This window comes from Castor canadensis, chromosome 17 (genome assembly GCF_047511655.1).
Source record: "Castor canadensis chromosome 17, mCasCan1.hap1v2, whole genome shotgun sequence".
Lineage (NCBI taxonomy): Eukaryota > Metazoa > Chordata > Mammalia > Rodentia > Castoridae > Castor > Castor canadensis.
In genome coordinates, this window is record NC_133402.1 from 9,697,054 (window position 1) to 9,723,905 (window position 26,852).

A 26,852-nucleotide genomic window follows, 5' to 3' on the forward strand; every position below is an offset into this window, starting at 1 on the left:
GTGAGTGGTGGCCCCGCCGCTGTCACCCGACCCGACTGCTCCGGTTCCCGCCGCTCCAGCTGCACGCTCCGGCTCTCCGAGTCCCCCTCTATCGCAGACCTCTGCCCCATCACTCCCTGCCTCCTGATCCCTGGCCACCAGTCCTCCCGGGTCCTGGCCGCTGGTCACCTGCAGATCTCTGACCGCCTGCGGCCGCGCACTCGTTGTCCCCTGACCCCACCGGTTACAACAGTTCCTGGAGGCTGCTGTCCCCCAGTCCCTCCCAGTGTGCGGACCCCCAGTTCTGAGATCTCCCGGGTCTCAGCCCCCCTTCACTGACAGACATCCCTGAGTCTTAGTCCGGGTCCCCATCCCGTCCCCAGCCATGCCCCTACCAGGCCCCTTGTCTGCAGTCCCCTCCGCTTCTCCCCAGTGTCCCTGGACACTTGCTGGCCCCAGGACCCTTGTCAGCAAATTAGAGCAGCAGCGCCTGGTCCTCAAAGGTCCCTCACCTGTCCAGCCGCCTTGTTTTCGGATCCCTCTTGTTCCCTTCACCCCTGTCCCCCAGTGCTGATGCACGCGCCAGTTCTCCCACTGAGCCCGCATCTTCCCTGCCGTGTGCCTGGTTTCCACCCTCGGTTGTTCTTTCATACTCCAGCCCCTTCCGTTTCTCCTTCTCGCTCATCATTTTAAGTCTCTCCGGCCTGACCTGTCACTCTTCCCGTCTTGCCCAGGGCTGGTCCATCTGAGACCGTCGCTTTGCCCACCAGGGAGGGTGTGTGTGTGTGGGGAGGGAGGCTGGAAGTGTAAGGGAGGTGGGTGTGGACAGCCGGTCTTAAGTGTTCCTTAAGTTTTAGTCCCTTGACTGTGTGTCCTCTTCTGTCCTCCCTCTGCAGAGTTCTGTTGGTGTTTTGGTGCTAAGTCATTCTGGGTGTTGAGTGTGACTCAGGAGGCCTCTCAACTGGCCCCTGACTCTTTCCGGCCCCTGTGGGATCCCTGTGGGATCTGGATCCACTTAGGAGGACCCGCCTACCCTCCTAATGCCTGTTTTTCTCTTCACTGTGGCATTGCACCCAGTTCCCTGCCACCCCCATTGGCAGTCACCTTCCATCCCAGGGCTCCTGGTGGTGGAGAGGGGCCATGGCAAAAGGTGCTGCTCTTTTCTAAGTTATTTTTGAAGATCTTTCAAAAAAAAAAGTTATGTGCTTTTTGTTTTTCCTGTTTTAAGAGCAAGGTTAGTGAAATGGGTCCTAATGAGGTACCTGGGGAGGGGGCTTCCTGCCAGACAGTCCACTTTCTGATGCCATAGCAAATGATTGGCTCTGTATAAGGTCCTTGAATATTGGTGACAGCACAGCAAGATGTCCTGAGCTGGCTGGCTTCCACCAGGAGGTATTGAGGCTTGGCTAAGTGCAGGCCCTAGAGCCAGACATCCTGGGTTCAAGTCCTGACTGTGCCACTTGGAGCTGTGTAATTTAGGATATATTACTTGACCATTTTGGAAGTTCCAGAAAGTGGGAATACATAAGTGTCTGTCTCCTAGGCTTATTGTAATGACTAAACAGTATTACTCAATACTGAATGTATTGTGCTTCTCACATGGTGGCTTACTGTCTGGAACTTAGGGCTGTGGTTGTTTTCAGAAAGACACATGTGGACTGGAGGCAGGGTTATTGTTTGACCCAGTTTTGGAACTTGTGGCCTGCTACTAATCCATGTGGTGCTGGGGATGAATCCAGGGCCTCAGGCATGCTAAGCAGGTGTTGGACTCTGAGGTACACCCTTAGCCCCAACCCTTTCTTTTCCTTTTCTCAAACTTTTAATTTCTGCACCGGAAATTCTCTCTTCTGCCTTCATCAGAGGAGGAAAGGAAATTGAGAAGACAAAGGAAAAGGAAATTGATCAGGAGCCACTTAATATCAAAACTCAGGAAGTTTTAAATTTAATTAAAAAATCATTAGGTCTAAAGCCAAACAAATGATAAAAGACCACCAAATGGCTTTTTAGGAAAAAGCATTCAGCTGAAAACCTTGTTTTGGAGGAAGTAGTCCCTGAGGATGGAAAAGAAAGGAAAAATCTAAAGCTTATTTCCCCTCAGTGGTAAGGATCAAACCCAGGGTCTTGTACCTGCTCTATTTACTGTGATTCACCCCAGCCCAAGGGTATTTTTAATTGTTTCTTGAGAATACATTTGAAAGTGAGCTTCCCCACCTGTGGGATTGATAATTGGCACATGATAGTGTAATGTGGCAGGGAAATATTTCCTCTTCTGCCACCCACTCCCCTGTTTTGGGGGTGTTATTGGGGTTTGAACTCAGCCTCTAGCTTGCTAAGTAGGCACTCCATCACTTGAGCCACTCAGTTACATTTTTTGTGTTGGGTATTTTTGAAATAGGGTCTTGTGAATCATTTTCCTGGGCTGGCCTCAAAGTGCAATCCTCTTGAACTCTGCCTCCTGAGTAGCTAGAATTACAGGCGTGAGCCACTGGCACCTGGCTGGCCCCCTTTTTTAAGTAGAGAATTTCAAGCACCATAAAAGTGGAAAGAATAGTACAATGAACCCCCAAGTACTACTTGTGGCTCCAATATTTACCAGCATGAGTCTTTCATCTTTATCTCTGAATTTCCTGCCCTTCTCTCAGGTTGTTGTTTTTTTTTTTTTTCATTTTATTTTATTTTATTTATTTTTATTTATTTATTTTTTTCCTTTTTCTTTTATTATTCATATGTGCATACAAGGCTTGGTTCATTTCTCCCCCCTGCCCCCACCCCCTCCCTTACCACCCACTCCTCCCCCTCCCTCTCTCCCCCACCCCCTCAATACCCAGCAGAAACTATTTTGCCCTTATTTCTAATTTTGTTGTAGAGAGAGTATAAGCAATAATAGGAAGGAACAAGGGTTTTTGCTGGTTGAGATAAGGATAGCTATACAGGGCATTGACTCACATTGATTTCCTGTGCGTGGGTGTTACCTTCTAGGTTAATTCTTTTTCATCTAACCTTTTCTCTAGTACCTGTTCCCCTTTTCCTATTGGCCTCAGTTGCTTTTAAGGTATCTGCTTTAGTTTCTCTGCGTTAAGGGCAACAAATGCTAGCTAGTTTTTTAGGTGTCTTACCTATCCTCACCCCTTCCTTGTGTGCTCTTGCTTTTATCATGTGCTCAAAGTCCAATCCCCTTGTTGTGTTTGCCCTTGATCTAATGTCCACGTATGAGGGAGAACATATGATTTTTGGTCTTTTGGGCCAGGCTAACCTCAGTCAGAATGATGTTCTCCAATTCCATCCATTTACCAGCGAATGATAACATTTCATTCTTCTTCATGGCTGCATAAAATTCCATTGTGTATAGATACCACATTTTCTTAATCCATTCGTCAGTGGTGGGGCATCTTGGCTGTTTCCATAACTTGGCTATTGTGAATAGTGCTGCAATAAACATGGGTGTGCAGGTGCCTCTGGAGTAATCTCAGGTTGTTTTGAAGCAAATCCCTAGCACCATAACATTTTATTTACAAATGTTTTAACATGTGTCTTTAAAATATAGGAGTTCCTTTTTAAAAACTTAACTCATGGACTGGCAGAATGGCTCAAATAGTAGAGAGCACCTGCCTAGTAAGCCTGAGGCCCTGAGTTCAGATCCCAGTACTGTGAAAACCAAACCAAAACAAACAAAGCACCCTCCCATAGCTCATTTACATTATTGTATATTAAGGAATTAATAGTAATTCCTTAATATCTGTAATTCCTTAATATCATCAACTATCCAGTCAATGTTCAAATTTCCATGACTGTCTTAAAATTTTTCAGTTTTCCAACTCAGGATTTAAGTTTACATAGTACAAATCGGTTTGCCTTTTAAATTCTTTAGATCTCTTTAAAAGAGATTTTTAGTTTCTATTTTAGTGCATTGACAGAATTGTACAAACATCACTTTAATCCATTTTAGAACATTTTCTTTCTTTTTTTTTGTGGTATTGGGGATTGAACCCAGTGCTTTGTGCATGCGAGGCATACACTCAACCACTGAGTTACATCCCCAGTCCCTAGATCATTTTCTTTACCCCATGAAGAAACTGGAGTCATTAGCAGTTATTACTCATCCCCTCCCCTCAGCCCTGACTACTGCTGATCTACTTTCTGTCTCTATGGAGTTACCTCTCCTGGGTATTTTATGAACACGAAATCATACAACATGTAACCTTTGCGTTTGGCTTTTTTTCACTGAGTACAGTGTTTTCGAGGCTCAGCCATGCTGTTGCCTGTGTCTGTGGTTTGGTCCTTTCTGTGGCCAGGGATGTTTTGTCGTATGGATGTTTATCCACTCATCATCTGATGGGCATTTGGATCGTTTCACTTTTTGGCTATTCAGAATAATGTTGTGAGGCTGGTGGAGTGGGCTCAAGTGGTAGAGGGCCTGCCTAGCAAGCGTGAGGTCCTGAGTTCAAACCCCAATGACACACGCACAAAAAAGAAAATGGTATGAAAGTTACCGTGCAAGATTTTGTGGGTAGATGTTTTCATTTCTCTTAACATCGGCAGGAGTGGAATTGCTGGTTTGTATGGCGACTTTATTTAAACTTTAGGAACTGTGTCAGATTGTTTTCCAAGTGGCTGCAGCATTTCCCTTCCACCAGCAGTACATAGGGCTCTGGTTTCTCTCATCCCCTCCCCCAGTCTTTGATGAGTCCTTCTAGTGGGTGTGAAGTGGCATCTCCTTGTTTGGATTTGCACTTCCTTGGTGACAGGTGATACTGAGTGTCATCGCTTGGGCCAGTTGTATGTCTTCTTTGGAGAAATGTCTGTTCAGATCCTTTATTGATTTTCTAACTAGGGTTTTTCTTTTTTACTCTTGGTCTGTAAGAATTCTATGTAATTTCTGGATGAATTCATTATTAGTATATTTACAAAATTTGTCTCCCATTCTGAGTTGTTTCCATGTCTGTCCCTTCCCCCCCACCCCCTGGTACTGGGGATGCATGATGGCCTGGGTTGAAACTTGAAATCCTCTTGCCTCTGCCTCCCAAGTAGCTGGGATTACAGGCATGCATCATCATGCTTGGCTTCTTCTCAATTTCTTGATATTATTCTTTGAAGCACAGTATCTTTTTTTTTTTTTTTAAACTCCAGGTTTCCCTTTCATTTCTCTTTTTTATTCCTTACAATTTTTGTTGAAGGAAATGGTCATTTTCCTTTGTACTCTTTGCAGGATTTTGCTGACTGCCTCCTTTTAGAGTGGCTTAACATGTTTTTCAGTTTCTTGTATAGCCTATAAATTGGCAAGTAGAGTGTTGTATTCTTGGGTTAAGAATTTTTGAGAAGAGTCAGAGGTTGGATGGGTTCAAGGCTGAGTACATTAAGTGCAAATAGACAGGAAGTGGAATGGCCCTAGGTAATGCATACCCAAGATTAATTGGTGTCATGCGACCAGAAACCACCAAGATAACCATTAATAGGGCAGTGCTTAAGCATAGTGTGGTATGGTCATGTGACGAAAACTCAGAGATGTAAAGGGGAATGTATAGATTTGTAGTATCACCGTGGCTGTAATTCAGCATTAATGTTCTCTTAAGAAAAAGCAGGGTGCAGAATTGTATGTTAAATACATACCTTGATGCAAATACATATGCATATACACAAGGCAGCCTTGAGGACCCATGGATGCATGTAGAAGTAAACAAATTGTCAGGAAGAGAAATACCTGCCAGACAAGTGTAGGTGGTTGTCTTCTGGAGGTTGTGGTCACAACTGATTTGTTTTCTTTAGAGAATTCTGCAGATAAGAATAACTGATTGCCAGTCTCTTCAAGCTAAGGAATTTTTGATTTCTAGATAACACTCTTGCTCTTATTGGGAAGCAGAACTTGTAGGGCCAGAAAGTCATCATTATTCTTAAGCACTGTCTTTTGTCTTGAAGGTCCAAGGTGCTGCTTTCCATCAGTAATTACTATTTCTGCAATCCCGGTTTTAAGAGTGAGAAAAGCCAGGTCCAGAGAGGTCAGATAATTCATGGAAAAGACAACCTGTACTCGTATGATATGCTGCCGTTGTTGCCTCATGTTTATGCACATTTTGGCCTTTTTTTTCTTATTTTTCTTGACTGTCAGAGGGAGGGCACAATTTTCTCCTTGGCATTGGTCAGACTGCTGGTGGCAGCAAGTTCTACTTGGAATAAAGAATCAAGCGAATGGACAAAGGATGTTTGTGGCTTTCCTTCAAAGCGGAAAGGGAAGGTTATTCATAGTCTTTTTCCTCATGAAGGCCCAGGCTTGGTCTACAATGGTGGAGTGACTGTAAGAAGTAAGGTCCCATCGTCAGCAAACATCTGATTTCCTCCACTGACCAGTGGCTGATGCTTAAGTCCTACCGATGACCCTGCTGCTGTGTTGCCTGGCTCTGTCCAGGTGACAACAGGAAGTCACATTCTTGGTGATCTTAAAATCTAAGATTTTTATAGACTTTTCTAAATTATGGCAATGTGCAAATAATTGCAGATAAGCCCTTGAAGTCCTGGCGATCTCATTTGCACCCGGGCCAGGCATTCTCAGGGACGTGCTATCCCCCGATGGCGGGGGCGAGGAAATTGGTTCTCAGGGGAGATAAAGATTTCCTCTTACGCATAAAGCAGTGATGTGATACGGTACAAAACATGTTACATTAAATCTGTGGAATTACAATTTAATGGAGGGAGCTTAGGAGAAATATGTCTAAAAAGGATTCTGATGGAGAAGATAATGAAAAAAGAGACAAAAATGCAGACAAAGGCTGAAGTAGTTTTATCTTCATCATAGAGATTTGAGTTTTGTTTTTACCTGTAACATTTCAGGGTAAAACTTGACTACATTGCTACATGGACTCCATATTGATCACTTTTATGAGCTACATAATCCATCATTAATTCATCATTCTGCACGGAACACAATTTTTCAGCTATAGACTACTTGTAGAGACTTAGTTTACCTGCCTTCCTCCCTCCCTCTTCCCTCCTTCTTGTTTTTTCCTTCTTCCTTCTCTTTTTCCCTCCCACTTCCTCCTTCCCTTCTACTTCCTCCCTCCTTTTTGGAAACATGTTTGTACAAGGTAATTTTCCTTCCCTTAGATTGTGTCTTTGGAGTGATTCCCCAGAGGTAGCATGGATTGCTTTTTTCCCCAAAGCAGCTGTATTTGTTTAAAATGCTGCCAGTAAGGGTCAGGGCTCTAGAGGCAGCAGAGACTGGCCATAAACTCAGAGTTTAATATTTATTGGATGGCAGTTTGGTGCATCTTCTGTCACTTAGCAAAAGACTGTACTGTTAGTGTTGAAGCAAATTGAGTAAGCTTAGCAAAAAAAGTTTGGCTGGAGTAATGCCATGTATATTAGCCAGGACTCTTTTTAGTTGAATGTGACAAAAGCTGGTTAAACTGATTTCAGCATCATGAGAATATATAGTGTCTTGTCATGGAAAAGTTTAGGGATAAATCCTGGCTTTAGGCTGAGCTGAATCCAGGTGCTTAGGGAAATAACAGTACTATCTTTCTGTTCAGCTCTCAGCCTCCTTTCCTCTCTGTTGGCTGCCTCCACAAGCAGCCTCTTCTTCACAGAGGCAAGAGGCTACCAGCAGCTTTTGGGCCCCATCCTATAACAGCAATACCTGAACAAAGATTAGGTCTCTTTCCCCAGTGCTCCAAGAGAAGCCCTAGGGTGGACTCCATGAGGGTCTGGAACCCATGGCCGCTAGAACCCATCTCTGTGGGCCTGGTTGGGCAGATCTGGGTCATAAGCCTGGTTGGGCAGATCTGGGTCATAAGCTAAATCCAGAGCCCAATAGTGCAGCCTGTCCTGCTAAATCACTGGATGGAAAAATAGCTAAAGGGTTGGGCTGTTAAAATTTTGCATGGGGTGGTTAAAAATGCTCATGGGGTTGATTTCTGAGCAGAGGCATTAAGTGAGTTAAAATTTTGCATGGGGTGGTTAGAAGCTCATGGGGTTGATTTCTGAGCAGAGGCATTAAGTGAGTTAAAATTTTGCATGGGGTGGTTAGAAATGCTCATGGGGTTGATTTCTGAGCAAAGGCATTAAGTGAGGCACATGACCCCTAGGATTTTTCTCTGAGCAGCCGAAGTGCTGAGAGGTACTTTTACCGAGAGTGGAGAGGCTGTGGGAGCCTTTGTGGGTGGGGGGGTGGAGCAGTTTGAAGCCTGTAAGGGTGAGGATCCTCTTCCTGGCCCTGACTACTGGTTGCTGCTTCAGGAGCCCTTCAGAGGCCTGGTGGGAAGCTTCCGCTGCCTCACTTCCTCTGAAGAGGAGCCTTGTTAACTCTTATCCCATTTTCTTTTGCCTGTACCTGTGGATCTTCCACTCTGCTCTTTCCTCCCTCAACTTAAAAAAGAGAAAAAAAGCCAATTCCAAAATATTGTTAAAGACAAATTGTGAAAACATGGAACATGCCTATAAATATTCCTTCCTAGCCCATTAAATATTCAGATTGCTAGCTATCCCACTCTGTCTTTGTTCAGAGTTTAAGTGTGCATTCTGCCTAATTGCACAAAGTCTACATTGGAATTGATGCTTCCACTCACATAGCATTTATCCATGCTCCTTCCTTCACAATTCTTAGAAAAAGCAAGTGGTGGACGGCTGTTATTTACCCTTTCTGCCATTGTAGCCAAAGAAAGCAAATTGCACTTGGGATGTTCTAGGACGGGATTGGCAATCTGCAGTGAGCCAGATAGTAAATATTTTCTGCCTTGTGGACCATCTGGGCTCCTCTCCAAGCACTCATCTCTGCTGTTGGGGTATGAGAGCAGCCAGCCCAGGCAGTGAAAGGACGTGACTGTGTTCCAATAAAACTTTATTTAGAAAGATGCAACAGCTGGATTTGAGCTGAGGGCTATCGTTACTCATCCTTCTTCTAGGCCACCACAGTGGAAATCTCTGTGCCTGTGAGGCTGCGTTCAGGCATCCTGTGCTGTGGTGGTGGTTGTTGACAACCTGGATTTAACTCACTATTGAACGTGGGCAAATTATTGAACTACTCTGACTATTAATCCCTCAACAGGAAATAGAAATTAAAGTAAGTGCTTTAATTTAAGTGAGTAGTGCCTTACCCAATCCCTAGAAGACGGAGGGACTGGTGAAGTAGTTATTTATCATTTCTCCTTGGTCTAATTTCCAAGGCATCAAAAGGTATCTTGGCATTTTTTAGCTTTTGGTATGTGCAGCCACATTGCTCTTCAGATCTGACTATGCCAGTGTATTGCTACCAGCCAGTCCGCTGATGTAATGAAATTTAATTTTGGATGTTTCTTGGTTAATTTAATAGGTATATAATGTTGTTGCATGGTGGTTATCAATGTGTGATTTGCCTCTGTCTAACCATGAGGGAAGATATACTTTGTCTTCAAAATATTTGCTCATTGCCATTTTAATGTTTTTTCTACAACAGGGATTGACAAGCTGGACTGGCCACATATTTTGTAAATAAAGTTTTATTGTTACATAGCCACACTCACTCATTTTCTCTTGTCTATGGCTGCTTTGATGTTACAGTAGTGGAATTGAGTAGCTGTGTCAGAGATCCCATGACTGGCAAAGCCCAAAATGTTTACTGCTTTCTCTTTAGGGAAAATATTTGCACATCACTGCTCTCGAGAGCATTGGTTCCCATTCTTTGCTTGTTTATGGATCTGTTGTTGACTTGGTCCTTGGTCTTAGACATCATGGGCCCTTGTGGATGGTCTGAGTGCCTCTTTCCCATGGTGTGGTGGTGAATGGTCTGTTTTTGCCCAGCTCTGCCACTCTGCTCTACAATACTGGGAGCCAGCAGTGCCTGACTTTGAGGAAGAATGATTGTCCCTTTCATCTGTGCATGGGCCAGTGTTTGAGCAGACAAAACACTGCCCGATTCTGCTCATCACGTGCATGAAGCAGCTGCTGGGTCCTGGCCTGGTCAGGTCCTGTCCATTTAAAGCAGGCTTTTGGAGAACCACAGACATGAACTCTGCTGGAGTCCCCATTCAACAATTGCTGAGTTGCTTATGTGCACCAGGATTCATGAAGGCTCCTTTCCAGCCCTGGGAGGCTTCACAGTCCAGGGCAACTTGCAACTGGGCATAATCCTTTCTATAATGGGGACTTAGTGAGGGTGTGGCTTAGCTGGAAGATTGTGGGAGCACTTTATTGTGCCTAATAGACATTCAGGAAGGTGGCCATCACGAGGTTGGTTTTCTTTGGTGATTTTCTTTTTCTTTCTTTATTTTGTGGTACTGGGGCTTGAACTCAGAGCCTTCACCTTGAGCCACTCCACCAGCCCAATTTTTATGATAAGGTTCTTTGAGATAGGATCTTGTGAACTGTTTCCCCAGCTGGCTTTGAACTGCAGTCCTTCTGATCTCTGCCTCCTGAGTAGCTAGGATTACTGGGGTGAGCCACTGGTGCCCAGCCTTTGGTAGTGTTCTTTGCAAAGGGATTCCTTTCACTGTACTGAAGTTGAGCCATCTAAGAGGCTAACCTGGACTTGTAGAGGTTGGAAGGCACGAGCTTTGGGATAAAGTGTTGCCCTTGTCACTCTGGGTTGCTCTTGGGACAAATGATCCATAACTACAAGCCCTAGTTCCTGTTCTGTCACAGTAGACAGATGTGCAGGTAGATGTGAAAGGGACATGTATAGACTGGCAAATTGGTGGCACCTCCACCCCTGAGGAGTTGTGTTTGGTTCATACAGAGCTGTCTGTAGCACAGCTCTAAAAAGAGTATAATCAGGTGTTAGCAAATTGACCTGGAAGCCTGCATTCCCAGTCTCTGCTAAGAAACCAGGAGAAGGGGCAGCCGTTCGGATTGCTGTGAGCTGAGGTGCTGTCAGCTGAAGCAGCTCCAGGCTGCATTCTGTAAAGAGGCCCCTGCCCCGCTCATGATCCTCCACCTTGCCCTGCTTTCTGCCCTCCCTGCCTGCCTCATGCATCTCCATTTTCCTCCTACAGGCATCGGAGGATCCACTCTTGGTCTTGTGCATGCCATAACATATATGGGCAACTCTTTCTGCTCCCTATCTCCATCATTTCTGCTTTCTCTCCATTGTTTTATGTGCAGTGCTGGTGTGTTTTGGGACTGGGGGGCATAATTAAGAGTAATGGCACTGAACTGACCGTTGGGCCTGTAGCCATGCCCACAAGTATCATTGAGTAGCATTCTTCCAGTGGACCTGTCTTCTGTAAGACTCTGTACAGGGGGTCTTGGTCAGAGAGTGAAGGAAAGTGGGCACATGGTTATGATGTGGACCTGGTGGTGTACTGCCTGCTGGGGAACTCTCAGGCCTAGCTGTCTGAAGACAGCCGTGAAGTGTGGAAACAGACACTTTTGTTTTTGTCTTTGAGCCCCTCTCCTTCATTAGTTCTAAGGCAGTGGTCTGTTCTGCCATCCCAAAGCCTGCTCGTTAGCACATTATCCTTGACTGCTTGGCTGCTGTCACAGTACAGTGGCAGGGTGAGGGCTTGTAAAAGCAACCCTGTGGCCTGCGAAGTCTAAAGTAGTGATTGGCTCTTTACAGAAACTGTTTGCTGACCTCTATTCTAGCCAGGTGGATGCACATTTATTCCATGAAAATCAGAGACTGGATCACGGTGGAAAACCTCCACAGATGTACAGGCTAGGCTTAGTGGGAGTGCTGTGCTAATTGCAGTAGTATCACTGTACGCATCCTGTAATGCCGGGAAGTCATTTATTGTGTACTTATCTGTGCTTCCAGGTGCTCTGGCCACTGTGTAGATCATCCAGTGTGGGCGAGGGAGGTTAGAGCCCAAGGGCAGAGCAAGGAACAGCGCTTGGGGCAGGAGTAGCCATTGCAGGGCCTGGAGAGTTCTGGTCATAGCAGAAAATGAGCATGTGGAAGCAAAGCCTGGTTTCATTAGATTTGGGGAAGTATTCCAACATCCTTGTGTGCTGTTGAAATTGTGTAGGTGAGAAGGAATAACTGGCGGTGTAGGCAAAGGAGAGATGATTGCTGGAGCATGTTCTTGGGTCAGGTGAGGAAGATGGGATTCCAACCACAGTGGAGATGGAAATTCCTTAGCCTCTTAGATCCTCAGTGTCGTCATATGTGAAATGTGATGATCAAACTTACTTTAGATTCAGAATTTCTTAACATTTTGGGCTGATAGTTCTTGGTTGTGGGGCTGTACTGTGCACTGTAGGCTGCTTAGCAGCATCTCTGGCCTCTACCAACAGTCCCCTCCCATTTGTGACAACCTAAAAGTATCTCCAGACCTTGCTGAATGTGTCTGGGAGGGGAGATGCGAAATCACCCTGATTGAGAATCTTCTCAGCCTCCACCCCTGGGTAGAATTCCTCAGCACCTCTTTGACCTTTCTTACTTGAGTGGCCCGTTATTTCTTGTCAGGACATGGACCGATGCTCTTAACAGATGATCAGAAATGTGCAAAGAAGTACATCCTTTCTACTTCATGACTCAGTGTGGGCCTGGGTGCTCCCTGGAGTTGTCTCCTTCCACCCTTTGGGACTGCTAGTGTTCCTGGGCTTGGAATGTCCTCTTGGCCAGTATTTGCCTGTTGCAGTCCTCATGAAAAATTTTCTTCATAGAGGTATAATACATGTGAGGTAGAGTTAACCATTGCTTTAAAGTGAGCTGTTCAGTGGCACAGCACCATCCTCAGTGTTATGCACCCATCACCTCTATCTAGTTCCAAACCCCTTTCATCAGCTAAAGGAAACCCTGCTACCCACATTAACTTCTTCCTGCTCCCAGGCCCTGGCAACCATCTACTTGCGTCTGTCTCTGTATTTACTGACCTGGTTCTCATCTATCTGCGACTGTCTGTGCATTTACCTGTCTGGTCCTTCCCAGTTTTGAAAGCACAGCTCAAGCTCCTGCTTTTTCAGTAATGCCCTCACTCCCATGCCCACACCAGGATGGTAGTGTGGTGTGGTGGAGGGAATAAGTCTCAGAATCAGGTAGACCAGGGACTCAGCCTTCAATGTAGCACTTGCTTTGCTGCAGGCATTGGGCAGAACTCCTGGGCACATGGAAGGCACCTAAAGAACATCACCTTTTTCTTTTCTTTCCCCTTCTTGCTTAGTGCTTGGCAAGGAGCTCACCATTAGCCTCAGGGAAGAGAATTGTCGGACATGATTTTGCTTCCACATCTGCATTGAGAGGTGGTGAAATGCTACTATTTAAATTTGTATGTGGCCTTGTTCAAGTGACCCAACCTCCTCCTCAGCAAGGGAACCATGCTTAACTAGATCTCCAAGATTGTTGGGGGTTATAGGTGTATATGTAGGACAGTTGGTTGCATCTTCTCAGTGTGTGTATGCATGGCTTTCACCTTTTCATTCTCTGGGGCAGTGACCACAGAGGTTGGGATCACATGCGTTTGTGTGTACTTTGGAGAGAAGGCTGCAGGTTGAGAGGACTTCTTAGAGTCAGAGTCTTTTTTTTTTGAGACAGAGTTTTGCTGTGTAGCCCAGGCTGACCTCTAACTCGAGGCCCTCCTGCCTCAATCTCCTGAGTGCTGGAATTACAGGTGTGTATCACCACACCCGGCAAGAAGTCTTGGTGCCTCTGAGATATAGACAGCCAAGAACAAACATCTGACATGTGTAAAGAGCTTGGTACATCCTGGGCCTTGTTCTGGGTGTGCCATGTGCATTCACCCATTCAATAGTGGGTTCTTTAGGAGGCAGGCTGTCTGATAAGGAGCCTGAAGCTGAGAAAGTGTCAGTAACTACCCACAATCACATGGCCAGAGGGCTTACACTCGAACCCAACCTGCCCCATTCTTAGCATCCACTCTTTTTCCTCAGAAGGTTCCTGTAGCTTAAGTGGGGACTCTAGGCAGAAGGCCTGAGGTTTGTGGTAAAAATTAATGTTAGACCTAAAGGAATCTAAACACTAGATTAAACCTTAGAGCCTAAGAATTCTAAACATTGAGGAGGCAGTGGGATGGCATTTGAACTAGGCAATGGCGTTTCACATGAAAATATGATTTCTGAGATATAGACTTGGAAGGTGACTGTGGCTCTCAGGTGTGCAGAGCCTTGTAGGTGTTCCCTTGGTGCTCTTACAGTTTCTTTTTTCATTTTGATGGTGATGAAACAAGAAATTGAGCCTGCTTTGGCTTGCTGGTTGGTAGTTTTGTCTGGGGCTGCCCTTAGAGGTAGGACACTGGGCTTGGTTATTGGAGTCTTACTGAGGATGGCCCTGAACTTGCAGTGGGCTGCAGCTGTGAGAGTGTTACAGGCATCAAGAGTGAGCAGGACTTAAAGATGGCAGGAACTGAGTGAAGGTCTTTTCCTCCCAGAGCCTCCCTTCTCTCTGTCGAATGGAGGGAGCCCTTTTCCTTTTCTGTCAGGTCAGTCATTTATTGACTTACCCCACAGCTGGGGCTCTTAGGTGGGCATAATCCCTCTGTTGCATCTTGGGGTTTGCAGGGCTAGAATCTGGAGGGTTCTCCTGGGCCCTGGTGTGGGTGCTGCATTCTCTGATTTGTCACTGGAGCACATTAGAAAGAGAACACAATTTCTCTGCCTGCCTGTCTCCACAGAGGCCCCATGTTTGCAGACTTCAGGGCCGAAAGGCGTGACCTCATGCAGAAAACCAGTGTCCAGAGAAGGGAAGTGATTGTCCTTGTCACATGGCCAGCAAGTGGCCTGGGCAAGATGAGAACTCAAGCCTTGTGACTTCCGATAAGTGTACTTCCCACTACTCCTCCCAGCCAGTTGCCCCTTTGGTACCTCCTGCCATTGATGAGTGACCCTGAGGTCACCTGTGCACCCTGCATCCCGTGAGACCTTTCTTGTAAGCTGTGTTCAGGGCTGAGGTGACCACAGGTGCTGGTTCTGAGGTTAAGATTGTCCCGCTTGAGTGCTGCTTGCCTGCAGAGAGAAAACACAGCCAGAGAGGTGAGCCTCTATGCTGAGACCTGCACAGCCTCAGGTTGTGTTTTCATAGAGCACAGGCTTTTCCCGTGATGAAAAGAGGCTTTGCAAGGCAAGGCAGGGGAGGCTGTGGACATCTCATCTAGAGCAAGCAGTAGAGCAAAATGTTCTAGAAATCTGTAGGATCACTGCATGGATCAGGAGTGGTGGCACTTACATCCTTGCTGTTCAAGTGTGGATCAGGCACCAGTGATGGCAGCCTCACCTGGGAGACTGAGGCAGACATGCAGAATCTCCAGCCCCACCCTCCACCTTCTGAATCAGACCTGCCTTTTAACTTGGTCTCCAGGAGGTCCACATGTATGGTAAAGTTTGAAAAGTACTGTGTTAGAAGGTTGTCAGTAGTGAGGTGACAGATTATTTCTTTGTACATTTTTTCCCAATTTCTTTTTATTGTAGCTTCATACAAATTTATCTTATGATGAGAAAAAAAAACCAGCAAAGGCATTTTTAGGATGAAACTCTGTCAGAATTCCAGTTGGCATTTTTCAAGGGCAAGGAGATTTGGAAAAAGGAAGGAAGCAAGCCTGACTTCTCTATTCTGGTGTGAGGGAGGGAAGAGCAGAGACTAAACCTGCTAAGCAGAGAGCAGGGTTGATTGATAGACACAGGTGGTTAGGTGTTGGAGGCCTTGGGCAGGTGAACGACCTCTTGTCTGGTGGTAATGGTGTGTAGGCTTTCCTTTATCAAAAACCCTCTTCCAGAAAAAGCAATGATGGTAACATTTGAGGAGTTACTAGTTGTTTCACTGTGTGTCTGCAGTCTCTGCTCACTGTTTTATCTCAAGGTCTGGAGTGAGGCAGGAGCCTTGGTGTGGTGGTCCCAACACGGGCTTTAGAGGGGCTTGGCCTTGCACAGGATCACACTTGCACCCAGTAGAATCCAGGTTAGAGCAAGGTCTAAACCCTTTACCTGGTACATAGGACCTTCTGTGATTTTGATTACCGCCCCCCCTTTTTTTTTTCTTCTTTTTACTCAAGTCATAGCAGGCTTGGACCTTTTAGTCCCCAAAGAGCAGAAGCTAAACTTGTCCTGCCTCAGCCTCTCCCCCAGCTGTTTGCTCTGCCTGGAATGCTTCTCTTTCTAAAGGGATCAACTCAAATGTCACTTATGCAGGAATCCCCCAGGGCTGCACTGCCCTAGAGTAGCCCCCTCCCTTCCTCCTTCTCTGTGTCATCATCTGGGTTTTCTTCTTAGTATATTGTCTAACATCATTTAGTTTACTAGTGTACTTCTACCGTTTGTTTCTTCTTGATGGAATTCTAGCTTCATGAGAATGCACCTCTTTTGTACCATATAACTCCTGTGTCCCCAGCTGTTAAGGCATTGTTCGGCCTATGTAAAAGTTAAGGAAATCTGAGTGGATCTGTGCACACAATGACATGATGCCTGTGAACTTCAGTTTCCCTGTCTGTGTCGTGGGGTCCTGAAGATTAAAGGAGACGATGCATGAAGAGAACTCAGCTCAGTGCCAGGCATGCAGGAAATGTGCGACACGTGGCTGTTGTTATCCACTGGCTGACCCCAGTTTGACCTGCAGGAACCATTGACCTTCTTGGAGGCAGAGCCCTGCTCCTTTCCAGTGCAGCGCCACACAGAGTGGCTCAGGACAGAAGCGGCTTAGGTATTGCTGGTAACTTGGTACCTATGGTGTGGAGCAGCTTTGAGTTTGAGTGTCCTTTGAAGTGGCTGTGCTCGGGCTGGTGCTTACCATCTATGACCTTGTCTCTGCTGGTTGGTGTCATTGGGTCTCTTGTGGAGCATCAGTTGTAGATTACAATGGTCTACCTGGCGCTTTGAAATCCCCTTGCCCTATACCTTCTTAATGGAAATTCAGGGTATGTCATGTGTGTCATTTGGCAATGCTTTTGGCTGCAAATAACAGCCCAATGTACAGTGATTTGAACAGATGAGGTTTTTTATTTGGGAGAGTTAGGTTGTTCCTAGTGCTGGCTTAACAACTCGGTGATACCCAGTCTGGCATCTTTGTGATACTCTGGGCCTTTTCCTCAGGCACATGGCTTCACTGGGGCAGGGTGCTGCTCTGGGTCCTCCAGCACATTTATGATTCAGGCCTGAGGGGGAGGAAGGAATGGTGCCCTTCGTATCTTTTCTCTGCATCACAAGGCCCTTCTTCTTCCTTCTCGTTGGCCAACCCCTGCTGCTAAGCCTTCCTGCATGTATTACTACTGGAGGTGACATGGGAAAGGGTGTTGGAGATGGTGGTAAGATCAGACACAGAGTAGTGCCTGCTGTCTTAGGAAGCTCCTGCTTCTCAGCTTGGGGCAGTTTTGTCCTCCAGGAGATGCTTGGCAATCTCCAGACATTTTTGCTGTCACAACTTGAGGATGTGTTTGCTACTGGTACCTGGTGAGTAGAAGCCAGGATGCTGCTAAACATCCTGTGATGGCAATAGTGCCAAGATTGAGACACCCTTAGACCATCTGGATGCATTCTTCAACTTGGGGGAGGATTCCTTTAGCTGTTTTCCCACGATGAAGTAGCAGACAAATGGGCAAACTTGATTGCAACGGTGTAGATTGTTGGTACCTAGTCTGGCACTGATCCTGGCTGGGGATAGCCAGGAGCTATCTATCTAATATTATATCATATAATATTAGATAGCCTTAAGAAGAGGCTGAGTGTCAAACAGAACTAATTTGGCCTCATTGCATTTTAGGGTCACAGAACAATGACAAAAGACAATTTCTGCTGGAGCGACTGTTGGACGCAGTAAAACAGGTAAGAGGAACACCTGAGCCTGAGTATGGGGTTGAGTAAGAGTGTCAAGGAATTAATGTAGGAGTCATTTCTTCCCCTTCATAGACACAGGCTTACTTTGTATCTGGGAATGGTGAAGTGGAGAGTTGTGCCCAGGAAATGATAGAGCAGGGAAGGCAGTTAGAGGATGAGTGCAAGAGATCCTGGGTGTCAAGTGTCAGAGCCCTTACAGGTACCCCATTCTTCTGCAAAGTCCCTTTCAGGGAGGAGTGGCAGCAACATGATTTTCAGAGTCTGACTTGGAGCAGCTGTGTTTTTGGGGTAGCTCTTAAGGGTGTAGTGGTGGGTGTGCTTAGACACTGTGAGCATAAGAATAAGGCAAAGAGACACAAGGGCATGGCCAGGATCCTGTCCTCCAGGGGCTCTGCTGTGTTGGGTGATGCTGTTTCTGTTCCTGGCTTCTGGCTGCACGTGGAAGTGAGTGTGAACTTGAGACTAGAATTGTTGACTTGCCTGTGTGTGCCAGACCTGCACTAGTGTTAGCTGTGTTATCAGTGTTCAGTGGGGCCTGGCTCTCTGTGAAGTGCTTTACGTTTAATTCTTTAGCCACCCTATGAGGTAGTTCCTGGAATTATTTTCATCTTACAGTTGAAGAAACTGAAGCTCAAGAGATCCAGTAACTTCTCAAGTGACAGAGCTGGGATCCAAACCTGGGAATTCTAAGAGCTCACTTTTTGGAAGGGATGATTGACAGTCATACACATGTAATTACAAAATAGGGAAGCAAATACTTTAATTGGGGTGTGTGTTAAGTGTTGAAGGAAGTTAACCCAGAGAATTTGGCATCTGCCCCATCCTTGAGATAGAATGGTGAAAAGACCCAGACTTGGGATTCAGACTGGGGTTGATGCCAGCTTCATCTCGCCACAGCTGTTTGTGCTAGGGCAACTCATCTTCCCTCTCTGAGCCTTTCTCTCCTCCCCTGGACCTGCTACTTGCTTCCACAGGGCTGCTGAGTGAGCTTCACTTGTTCAGAGAGGAAAAGGACCTGGCCAGTGGCTGGTCCGTAGTAAACCCAGAGCCCATGTCCTTCTTTCTTTGCTCTGGAAATACAAAATATAGCTAGAAAACAAGGAGGCAATTGAACCACTTCATATGTAGCAGTTAAGTAGAAATAAACCGGGACTCCTGCTCAGAGCTTGTGTTGTTCTTCTTATTTATGTATGATTTACATATACCATTTAATGTATGCAGTGTTGTGAGTTTTGCAACTGTATCATTTAAAATTATTTGTATTTTTGATCATAAGTTTAAGAAGCTTGCAAACCTGCTGTCCATAGCAGAGATTCTGTATCTTTAAAAGAGAGTGGTGCAGAGTGATGATTCACAAAGCACTGTGAATTGAACTTTACAGCTAAAAATGGTTAAAATGGTAAGTTTTACATTATCTCTATTTTACCACAATTAAAAAAAAAAGCAAATAGCTGGCTTTCATTTTTATCCACTCCAGATAAATTGTTGCTCAGCACAATTGAGAGTTGTCTGAAACTTGATTTATGTCATCGTAATTTTACAGCCAGTCATAACATCTTTGGGGCTGTGTCAGAAAGGCACCATCATCACAGACTTGTGGAGTTTTAATTCTTGCCTGTGAAGGACAGGAAGGCTGTTGTGGTGCCGACAGATAGCAGCTGACATACAGGAGCAGCTTCTTGGATGAAGCAGCACAGCAGAGGGCTGCATGCTGTGTTTTTTTTCCTGTTCTCCTTGTTTTTCTACAGGGCTCACTTCTGCACAGGTGGGAGACAGAGCTTCCTTAAAGTGGCACTTGGAGGCTGAGCTGGTCACTTTCTGACCTCCTGTGCTCACTCGCAGGAGAGGGCCTCAGGAGGCCCTGACTTAGCCCCTGGAGTTTCTGACCCCGCAGCCAGTGTGAGCCGTTTTGGGTGCTTTTGAGTGCCCCTTCCCAACAGCTGATCTCAGCAGTTTCTCTCTCTGCAGTGCCAGATCCGCTTTGGAGGGAGAAAGGAGATTGCCTCGGATTCTGACAGCAGGTAAATACGTCACTTCTCAAACAACTTACCCTCAAGACCAAAACGATGGCGAGCGGTGATGGCTGCTGCGCTACGCCTTCTGTGGCCAGGAGGTGCACTGTGGTCTACTGTGGACATATGTGCGGTGACTCCCTGTCTAAAACATCTCCAGCTTCTTCTGTTTCCCTTGTAAGAATTTATTCTGAAGGAGCTACCTGAGATGCCTTCCTGTGTAAAGTTATTTTCAGGATAATTTATAATTGTGAAAACCCAGAGACCTAAATACCCAGTAACTGGAAATGGTTAATCAGGGATAGTCCATCAGTGGGATGAACTGTAACACAGCCACGATATTCAAATAGAAAAGGAAAAGGCGTTTGTAGCAATTTAAAAATGATGTATGTAGTAAACATGCATACGGTACAACCGTAAAGAGATTGAGATTGGAAACTGTATGGAGGCAGGGTCCTGGCCGTGTCAAACAGTTCTGGCAAAAGCACATAGAACGCCAACAGTAGTAGTGTTGGGGGTAAGGGTATTAGGAGCCTTTATGTTTTCTGGTATTTCTCATATATTTATTGTGGCCATGTGTTCCTTTCATAATGAAAAAAGAAGTTCTAAAACTTGCCGGAGACATTTGTGACCCAGGACAGGCTGACATAATTGTCTAAGCTTATAACATTGACTGGATACATACATTTTGGCAGAGGTAAGAGACACACAGCTTCCAGTCTTTTCTGGAAATACTCTCTGGTGCCAATCAGAGCTGATTCATGGTCCACAGCCATGGACCCTTCCTGCTTAGCATTATTCTCTGCTGGAAAGTGTCCATGTCTCCACCCCATCCCTGCCCACCCAACAGAGCCATCATTCTCTCATCTGTCTGCTCATCCCCTTGGTCTCCTATAAAACTTTTAACTGCCGTGAGCAAGTCAAGCAGAACCACATTTCACAGAGCTCTGAGGATTCTTTGAAACTGATGCAGATTGAAAATGGCACTCCCCCTCCTTTCCTTCCCTGCTAGTTTTTCTCCCTAATGCTTATCACCTAGCAAACTGTACATTATGCTGTTTCATTTTGTGTCTTATCTGTCTCCTGTCACCATAATGCCAGCTCTGTGCAGACAGGGATGTTTGGCTATTTATTGATGTATCTCCAGTATCTGTACCAGGATTTGTGATCCCGGGCTGGGAATGAACTTCAAGTGGTACTGTGCCCGGGTAACAAGTGCAAGGCCTTGGAGTTCAAACCCCACTACCACATGCATATCCACATCCTGGTGAGTACGTGTGTCCATCGTCCTGTAGTCAGGTGCTCACATGTCGGTGCTACCACAGGCCTGTGAGCTTTGTGAGCTTTGGGCTGCTTCTCCATGTTTTTGCTTCTCACGGTTTTGCGCAGGCATTTTGTGCCTTGCAGTGTTATGTTAAGAGTCTCAGGGTATGTTTGTGGCATTAGATTTTAGGGGTACTAATTCAGTTCTTCCTGGTACAGGGTCTGGCCTTGGTCAGCACCTGCATCAGAATCACCTGGGAGGCCTGTGAACTAATGGTGCAGATGTCCTATCCTGTCCTTTATCTGCTGAGTCAGGCTGTGTAGGTGTGCATGAAAGTGTATGGGTATATTATTTGGGAATTTGCATTTTTGATAAGCTCCCCAGGTGATTCAAGTGGACACCAAAGCTTCCAGTCCAATCATTGTTCCAGGTCATGGTATACAGAATTAATTAAGAAGGACTCTCCCTTTCCTGGCCAGGTTAGTTTGTACATGTGTGGGTGACTCTGGTGTATACGTGTGTATGTATCTGTGACTTCTTTATTGCTTCATAATTGTGCTGTTCCATTTTCTGAGCTAAATGTTAGATTAATGTGTTCCTAGATAATAAAATTGACTGCTGTAACTTTTATTATGAAAAATGTTATCTTCTGTAGAAGAATTTAGAGTTAATTTCTCTTGCGATCTCTGTTATTTATGGCTAAAGCAGTATACTGCTTAATATTAGTAATAATAGTTATTGTTTGTTATGCTTTCACAACTCTTTGTGTTGGTGCTTGGTCTTTAGGACAACTTTAGGATGAGCAGTGGTGGTATTCTTTCTTTACATACTCTCAGAGACAAAGCAGTATAGCGTAGGGTAGTATGTTAGACTGTTTGTCACTGTGACAGGATACCTGAGGGAAACGATTGAAAAGGAGGACAGATTTATTTTTGCTCACAATTCAAAGGTTACAGTCCATGGTTGGTTGGCTCCATTATTTCTCTGCCTGAGGTGAGGCAGAACACCATGGAGGAAGGGCGTGGTATAGCAGAGCTGCTCACCTCAGGGTGGCTGGGAAGTAGAGAGAGGGTTGAGAAGAAGAGGTAGGGGACAAGATGTAGCCTTCAAAGACACACCCCGTTGACCTAGGTCTTCCAACTAGGCCCCATCTCCTAGTGTGTCCAGTATCTTCCCCAATAATGCCATCCAATTGATCTACTCATGAGGACTTAACACCTACATCTGAACACTTTTGCATTGGGAACCAAGTCTTCAACACATGACCTTCATATCCGTAACAGTCAGAAATCTTGGAAATGTTAGAAATTAGGGTTTGGACCCTTGTTTCTTGGGCTTACAGTATGTAGTTGGTCCTCTGTATCTGTGGGGGTTCTGTGTCTGTGGATTCTACCATCTGTGAATCTAAAATATTTAAAGAAAGGACTCAGTGGTAGAGCACGTGTAAGGCTTTGGGTTCTATCTCTAGAACCCCTCAAAAAATATCTGTACTGAGCATGTATGAACTTTTCTGGGGCTCGTTTTTCCCCTAGGTAGTTCAACATAGCAACTATTTACTTAGCATTTTATTGTATTAGGTCCTTCAAGTCACCTAAAGACGTTTTAAAGCATCAGGAGGACGTGCATAAGCTTTGTGCAAATACTGGACCAATTGTTACAAAAGACCTGAAGCATCCTTGGATTTTGGTATCTGCTGGGGGTCCTTGAAACAGTCCCCACAAATCCTGTACATTGCTGTATATTATTCTTTCTCTGTTCATATCATATTTAGTGATTAAGTTGATTTTGAGGTTGGGTTCTCAAAAAGGTTGTTCCTTCCCCCTTATGGGATTCCTTCTCAGTTACCTTTGACATGTATCTGGCCACAAGCTGTGCACCTCCTTATAGGCAAGGCTGCATCATTGCCCACTTTTGTGAGATTTTTTCCTAGAGAGGGAGTCAGTGAGCATTTAAAAATAGCTGTCATGAGGTCTGAGGTGGACAAGTCACCTCTGTTCTTCACCCTGACAAGTGGTCCTGCCCCAGAATGCTGCTCAGATCTGGGTGATTCTGTGCAGCCTCTCTCCTGTTCTGCCATAATCACTGGCCTTTCTCACAGATGGCTGCTATAGCTTCCACACTGGCTGTCCTGATCATTCTGCAGAGCGTGGATTCTGTCAGTTCACTCCCTGATTGATACCCTTGACACACACACACACACACACACGCACGCACGCACGCACGCACGCACGCCCGCGCCTCCTTTTCTCTTAGGAGAAAGACTCCAACCCATCCTTAACAAAGCCCGGAAACCACCTAGGCTTTCCCTGGTCTCTATTCTAGCTACCCTGGGCTTTTTGTGTTTTGTTTTTCAAAGCTTTTTATTACCTTGTCAGGGAAGTCGTCCAGATTCCTAACACTACTCCCCTTCCTCACAGTCCTTGCCTTCTGGACCTATGGTCCTTGTTGTCTACCATGGACTGGCAAATGTCTTCTGAGAAGGGCTGGATTTGGCATTTGGGCCATACTTTGCTGATCCTCCTCTGTGCTGTTGTTTCCTGTCATTCTGTTTCATCTTAACACATTTATATGATGTGTATGATGAACAGTGATACTCATCTGCTCACCTGGATGACACGCTGGAATTTAACCTCTTGCCTACACTCAGCCTTGCCGGTCTTGTAGTAAGTGCCCAGGAAATATTTATTGGATCATCCGTTGTTCTGCAGTTAATTACCAAAGGCTTATTTTGTTTCAGGTGCTGTGCTGGGCACAGAACATGTAGGTACATTTCTTCCCCTCCGGTGGCTGTTCAGCCACTGTGAAGACAATCTAGTGCAGCAGCGACTACAGAGGGGTGCTGAGGGCTGTGTCTAGCCAGCTGTTGATGCTCCCTGGGAGGCTGGCTTGAGAGTATATAGGTGCTCAGGGCCTGGTTGGAACCATGTTCCTTTCCTCTGGCTGTGCCACCTGCCTGACCTCCCTGAGCCTGAGGGTTGGGTGGGCCTCACCATGGTGAGGACTGACATGCTGCGGATAAAAGTGCCCGATGTGCAGCAGTGTTAGTTTCATCCCACATCAGGGGACCCAACCCCTTTGGGAGTGTGGTCTGGTTGGGCCCACTTGTCACTCAGTTTATCATACCTGCTGTCACGCCTGTTGATGTAGACAGTGGATTGAAGATAGACCAGAAGGACAGACAAGACGCTGTGAGCATTGTAGATGTTTGCTTTTGCTTTCAGAGGAACAATGGCGGTTGGAAAATTTCTTTCCCTGTAGCTGGGCACTTTTCTTGGTCCCATTTGGAAAATGGGGCTTCTTGCATGTGCTCTTCTCATACCAGTCTCCTCCAGGGTTCTGAAAACCAGCGCCTTCTAGGAAGCAGCAGATTATTGGAAGGCTTTGTCTTAAAAGGCATGCACCATTTTTGAATGCCACTTTACATTTATCGTCTTCAGAAGTCCTAGGCAGGAGTGCGGAGTGCTGGCCTTGGCTATGACCAGAGTTCAGCTGGCTGGAATGTCATCAGTAGGAACCCTTGAGGAGGGTAGTTGCTGTGGTGTGAGTTTATCCTCACACTTCATGTGTCGGAACCTCTGTTCTTATAGGTTACAGTATTGAGAGATGGGACTTATTGGGAGGTGTTTGCATCATAGGGACAGAGCCCTCATGAGTGGGGTTCATGCCTTTCTCCTGGGAATAAGTTTCTGTGGAGGGAGTTCAGCCCCACTGTTCTCTCTCTCTTGCATGTGTCTCTTGCCCTTCTTTCCCCATCAAGTTGAAGCATGAGGTCCTTACCAGCACTGTGCTCTTAGATGCCTATCCTCCAGAAATATGAGTCATAATAATCCTCTTTCCTTTATAAAGTACCCAGTTTCAAGTATTTGAAAATGGACAGAGGGAATGGTATACTGGTGTATCTGCTAAGGCTCTTGGATAATAAGTAACAGAACTGTATTCCAGCAGAGGCCATTATGAGCTCAGAGAATCAGAGGCCAGCCAGGTTTGGAAAAAGGAAGGAATCAGGCAGCTTTCGAAGGCTCCTAAGCCAGAGACAGGAGCTCCAGAAACAGCTGGAGCAGAAGCAGCCGTTTTCTGACTGTCCTGCTTGCCTGAGATTGACTTTCCAGGAAGGAAGCATCTGAGTGGCTCGTCTGAGGTCACTTGACCACCTCTTGGCTAGCAACAGAAGGAAATGGGACCCTGTAGGCTTCAGTAGTAACAAGTTATCTACTTGGGCTTACCATACCAGCAAGACTGTAGCCAGCAAGGAAGAAACAGCCTTTTGAAATGAAATATGAGTGCTTTTATGAAGGTGGAATAGACACAAGGTGGCTGAAAGCCTGATGGTTGTTTGCTGTGGCCTCCATGTTGGGATGGTAATCTCTCTTGTGGCAGCCTTGTGTGGTCTGAAAGGCTCCTGTCCAGGTCATCTGATCCTTGCAGCTACCCAGGGTTGTAGACAGGTGAGCAGGGGACAATTTCCCTACTTTCATAGTCATAAAAGCTTGTGTGCTGGTTGTTTTGTATAGTGTTTACTTATTGTCATTTCCTAAGTGTGGGATGGGGTTTGTAGGCAGTGGGATGGGGGGTTGGAGTCCACACCTCTGGTTCCCAGTGTGGACCTCATTTTCTAACACCCTGTCCCCTATTGTTTTTTTAGCATACACTTTCCAGAAATGACAGATTGGTGTCACTGCAAGTATCTAACATCACTTTAAGTGTTAAATGTCATGGTGTTAAATTTCTGTCGATTATTTTCCAGGCTTAGTGATATCAGGTGGAAAGACTTGGTTTGGTATTAAGTGGAATTGCAAACATTTGATAGTTTTTAATTTACAAAAATGTCAGCTCCCTGGGTGCTAGTGGCTCATGCCTGTAATTCTAGCTACTCAGGAGGCAGAGATCAGGAGGATTGAGGTTCAGAGCCAGCCCAGGCAAATAGTTTGTGAGACCCTATCTTGGAAAGCCCCATCACAAAACAGGGCTGGTAGAGTGGCTCAAGGGAAGGCCCTGAGTTCAAGTCCCAGGATCACACACACACACACACACACACACACACAAAGTTAGCTTGTTAAAATAGTTCAGAATAATATGTCTTTTACAACTCTACTTTCTTTTTTTAATTTTTAAATTAAAAAATTTTTTGTACTTTAATTGTATTTACTTTAGTACTATTCTGTTTATGTCACCCAATTATGGTTACAATAACAGTAGAGTTTTTCCTTTTAAAAACAGGCATATTTGGGCCGGGGTGGCGCATGTCTGTGATCTAGTTACTCAGGAGGAGGAGGTAGGAGGATCATGGTCTGAGGCCAGCCTAGGCTGAAGTACAACCTATCTGAAAGATACTAAGAACAAAAGGCTAAGGGGTGTGGTTCAAGTGGCAGAGTGCTTGCCTAGTGAGCACGAGGTCCTGACCTCAAACCCCAGTACTACAAAACAAACACCCAAACAAAACCAAGCTTATATAAGTGAATAACATGAGTCATGTTTGAGACAAATAAGTCAATAATAGTACATGTCCTCAGATGTGACAGAGGTGCCAAGGTGTTGGTGAAGGTGAGTGAGGGAGAGAGAGTCAGCAGGACTGGAGTGTTGCTGGGTTTGGGGGCTGATGTGGTACACAGTATTCTTCTGCCAATGCCCCAAATCCAGAGAGAGAGAGAGAGAGAGAGAGAATGAATTGAGGTTTGTTTGACCTTGTGAGGTTGACCTTGCAAGCTTCAGCAGTCCTCACATGAAGGGCAGGACAAGACTTAGAGAACTGGACAGACAGGGCTGACTTCCCTTCAGATTGCATCCTTAGGGGCCTCCCCAGAGGAAGTGGTAGCAGTCACTGGGCTCCTCCGTGCGTGCTTTGCATCTCTGTCTGTTAGTGTTGCTTTTAGCTGTTTTCCCCAAAGAACAAAGACTCATTCTTGCGGTTTATTGAA

At 45.7% G+C, this 26,852-nt stretch overlaps 1 protein-coding gene across 6 annotated transcripts in view; it reads left to right on the plus strand.

Moving 5' to 3' along the window:
* Snx29 (sorting nexin 29) overlaps positions 1–26,852 on the plus strand; it is a 459,033-nt gene that overhangs the window by 98 nt on the left and 432,083 nt on the right. For 5 of the 6 annotated variants that reach the window (XR_012443245.1, XR_012443246.1, XR_012443247.1 and 2 more), the window contains exons 2-3: positions 17,588–17,649; positions 19,630–19,682. Coding sequence is in view for 1 of the 6 variants with exons in the window: in XM_074060013.1 (XP_073916114.1) it covers positions 17,588–17,649; positions 19,630–19,682 (115 nt within the window). In the remaining 5 variants the exon portion in view is untranslated. Of the gene's footprint in view, positions 1–17,587; positions 17,650–19,629; positions 19,683–19,716; positions 25,383–26,852 lie in introns of those variants that run through there. The other variant, XM_074060014.1, reaches the window with a different exon arrangement.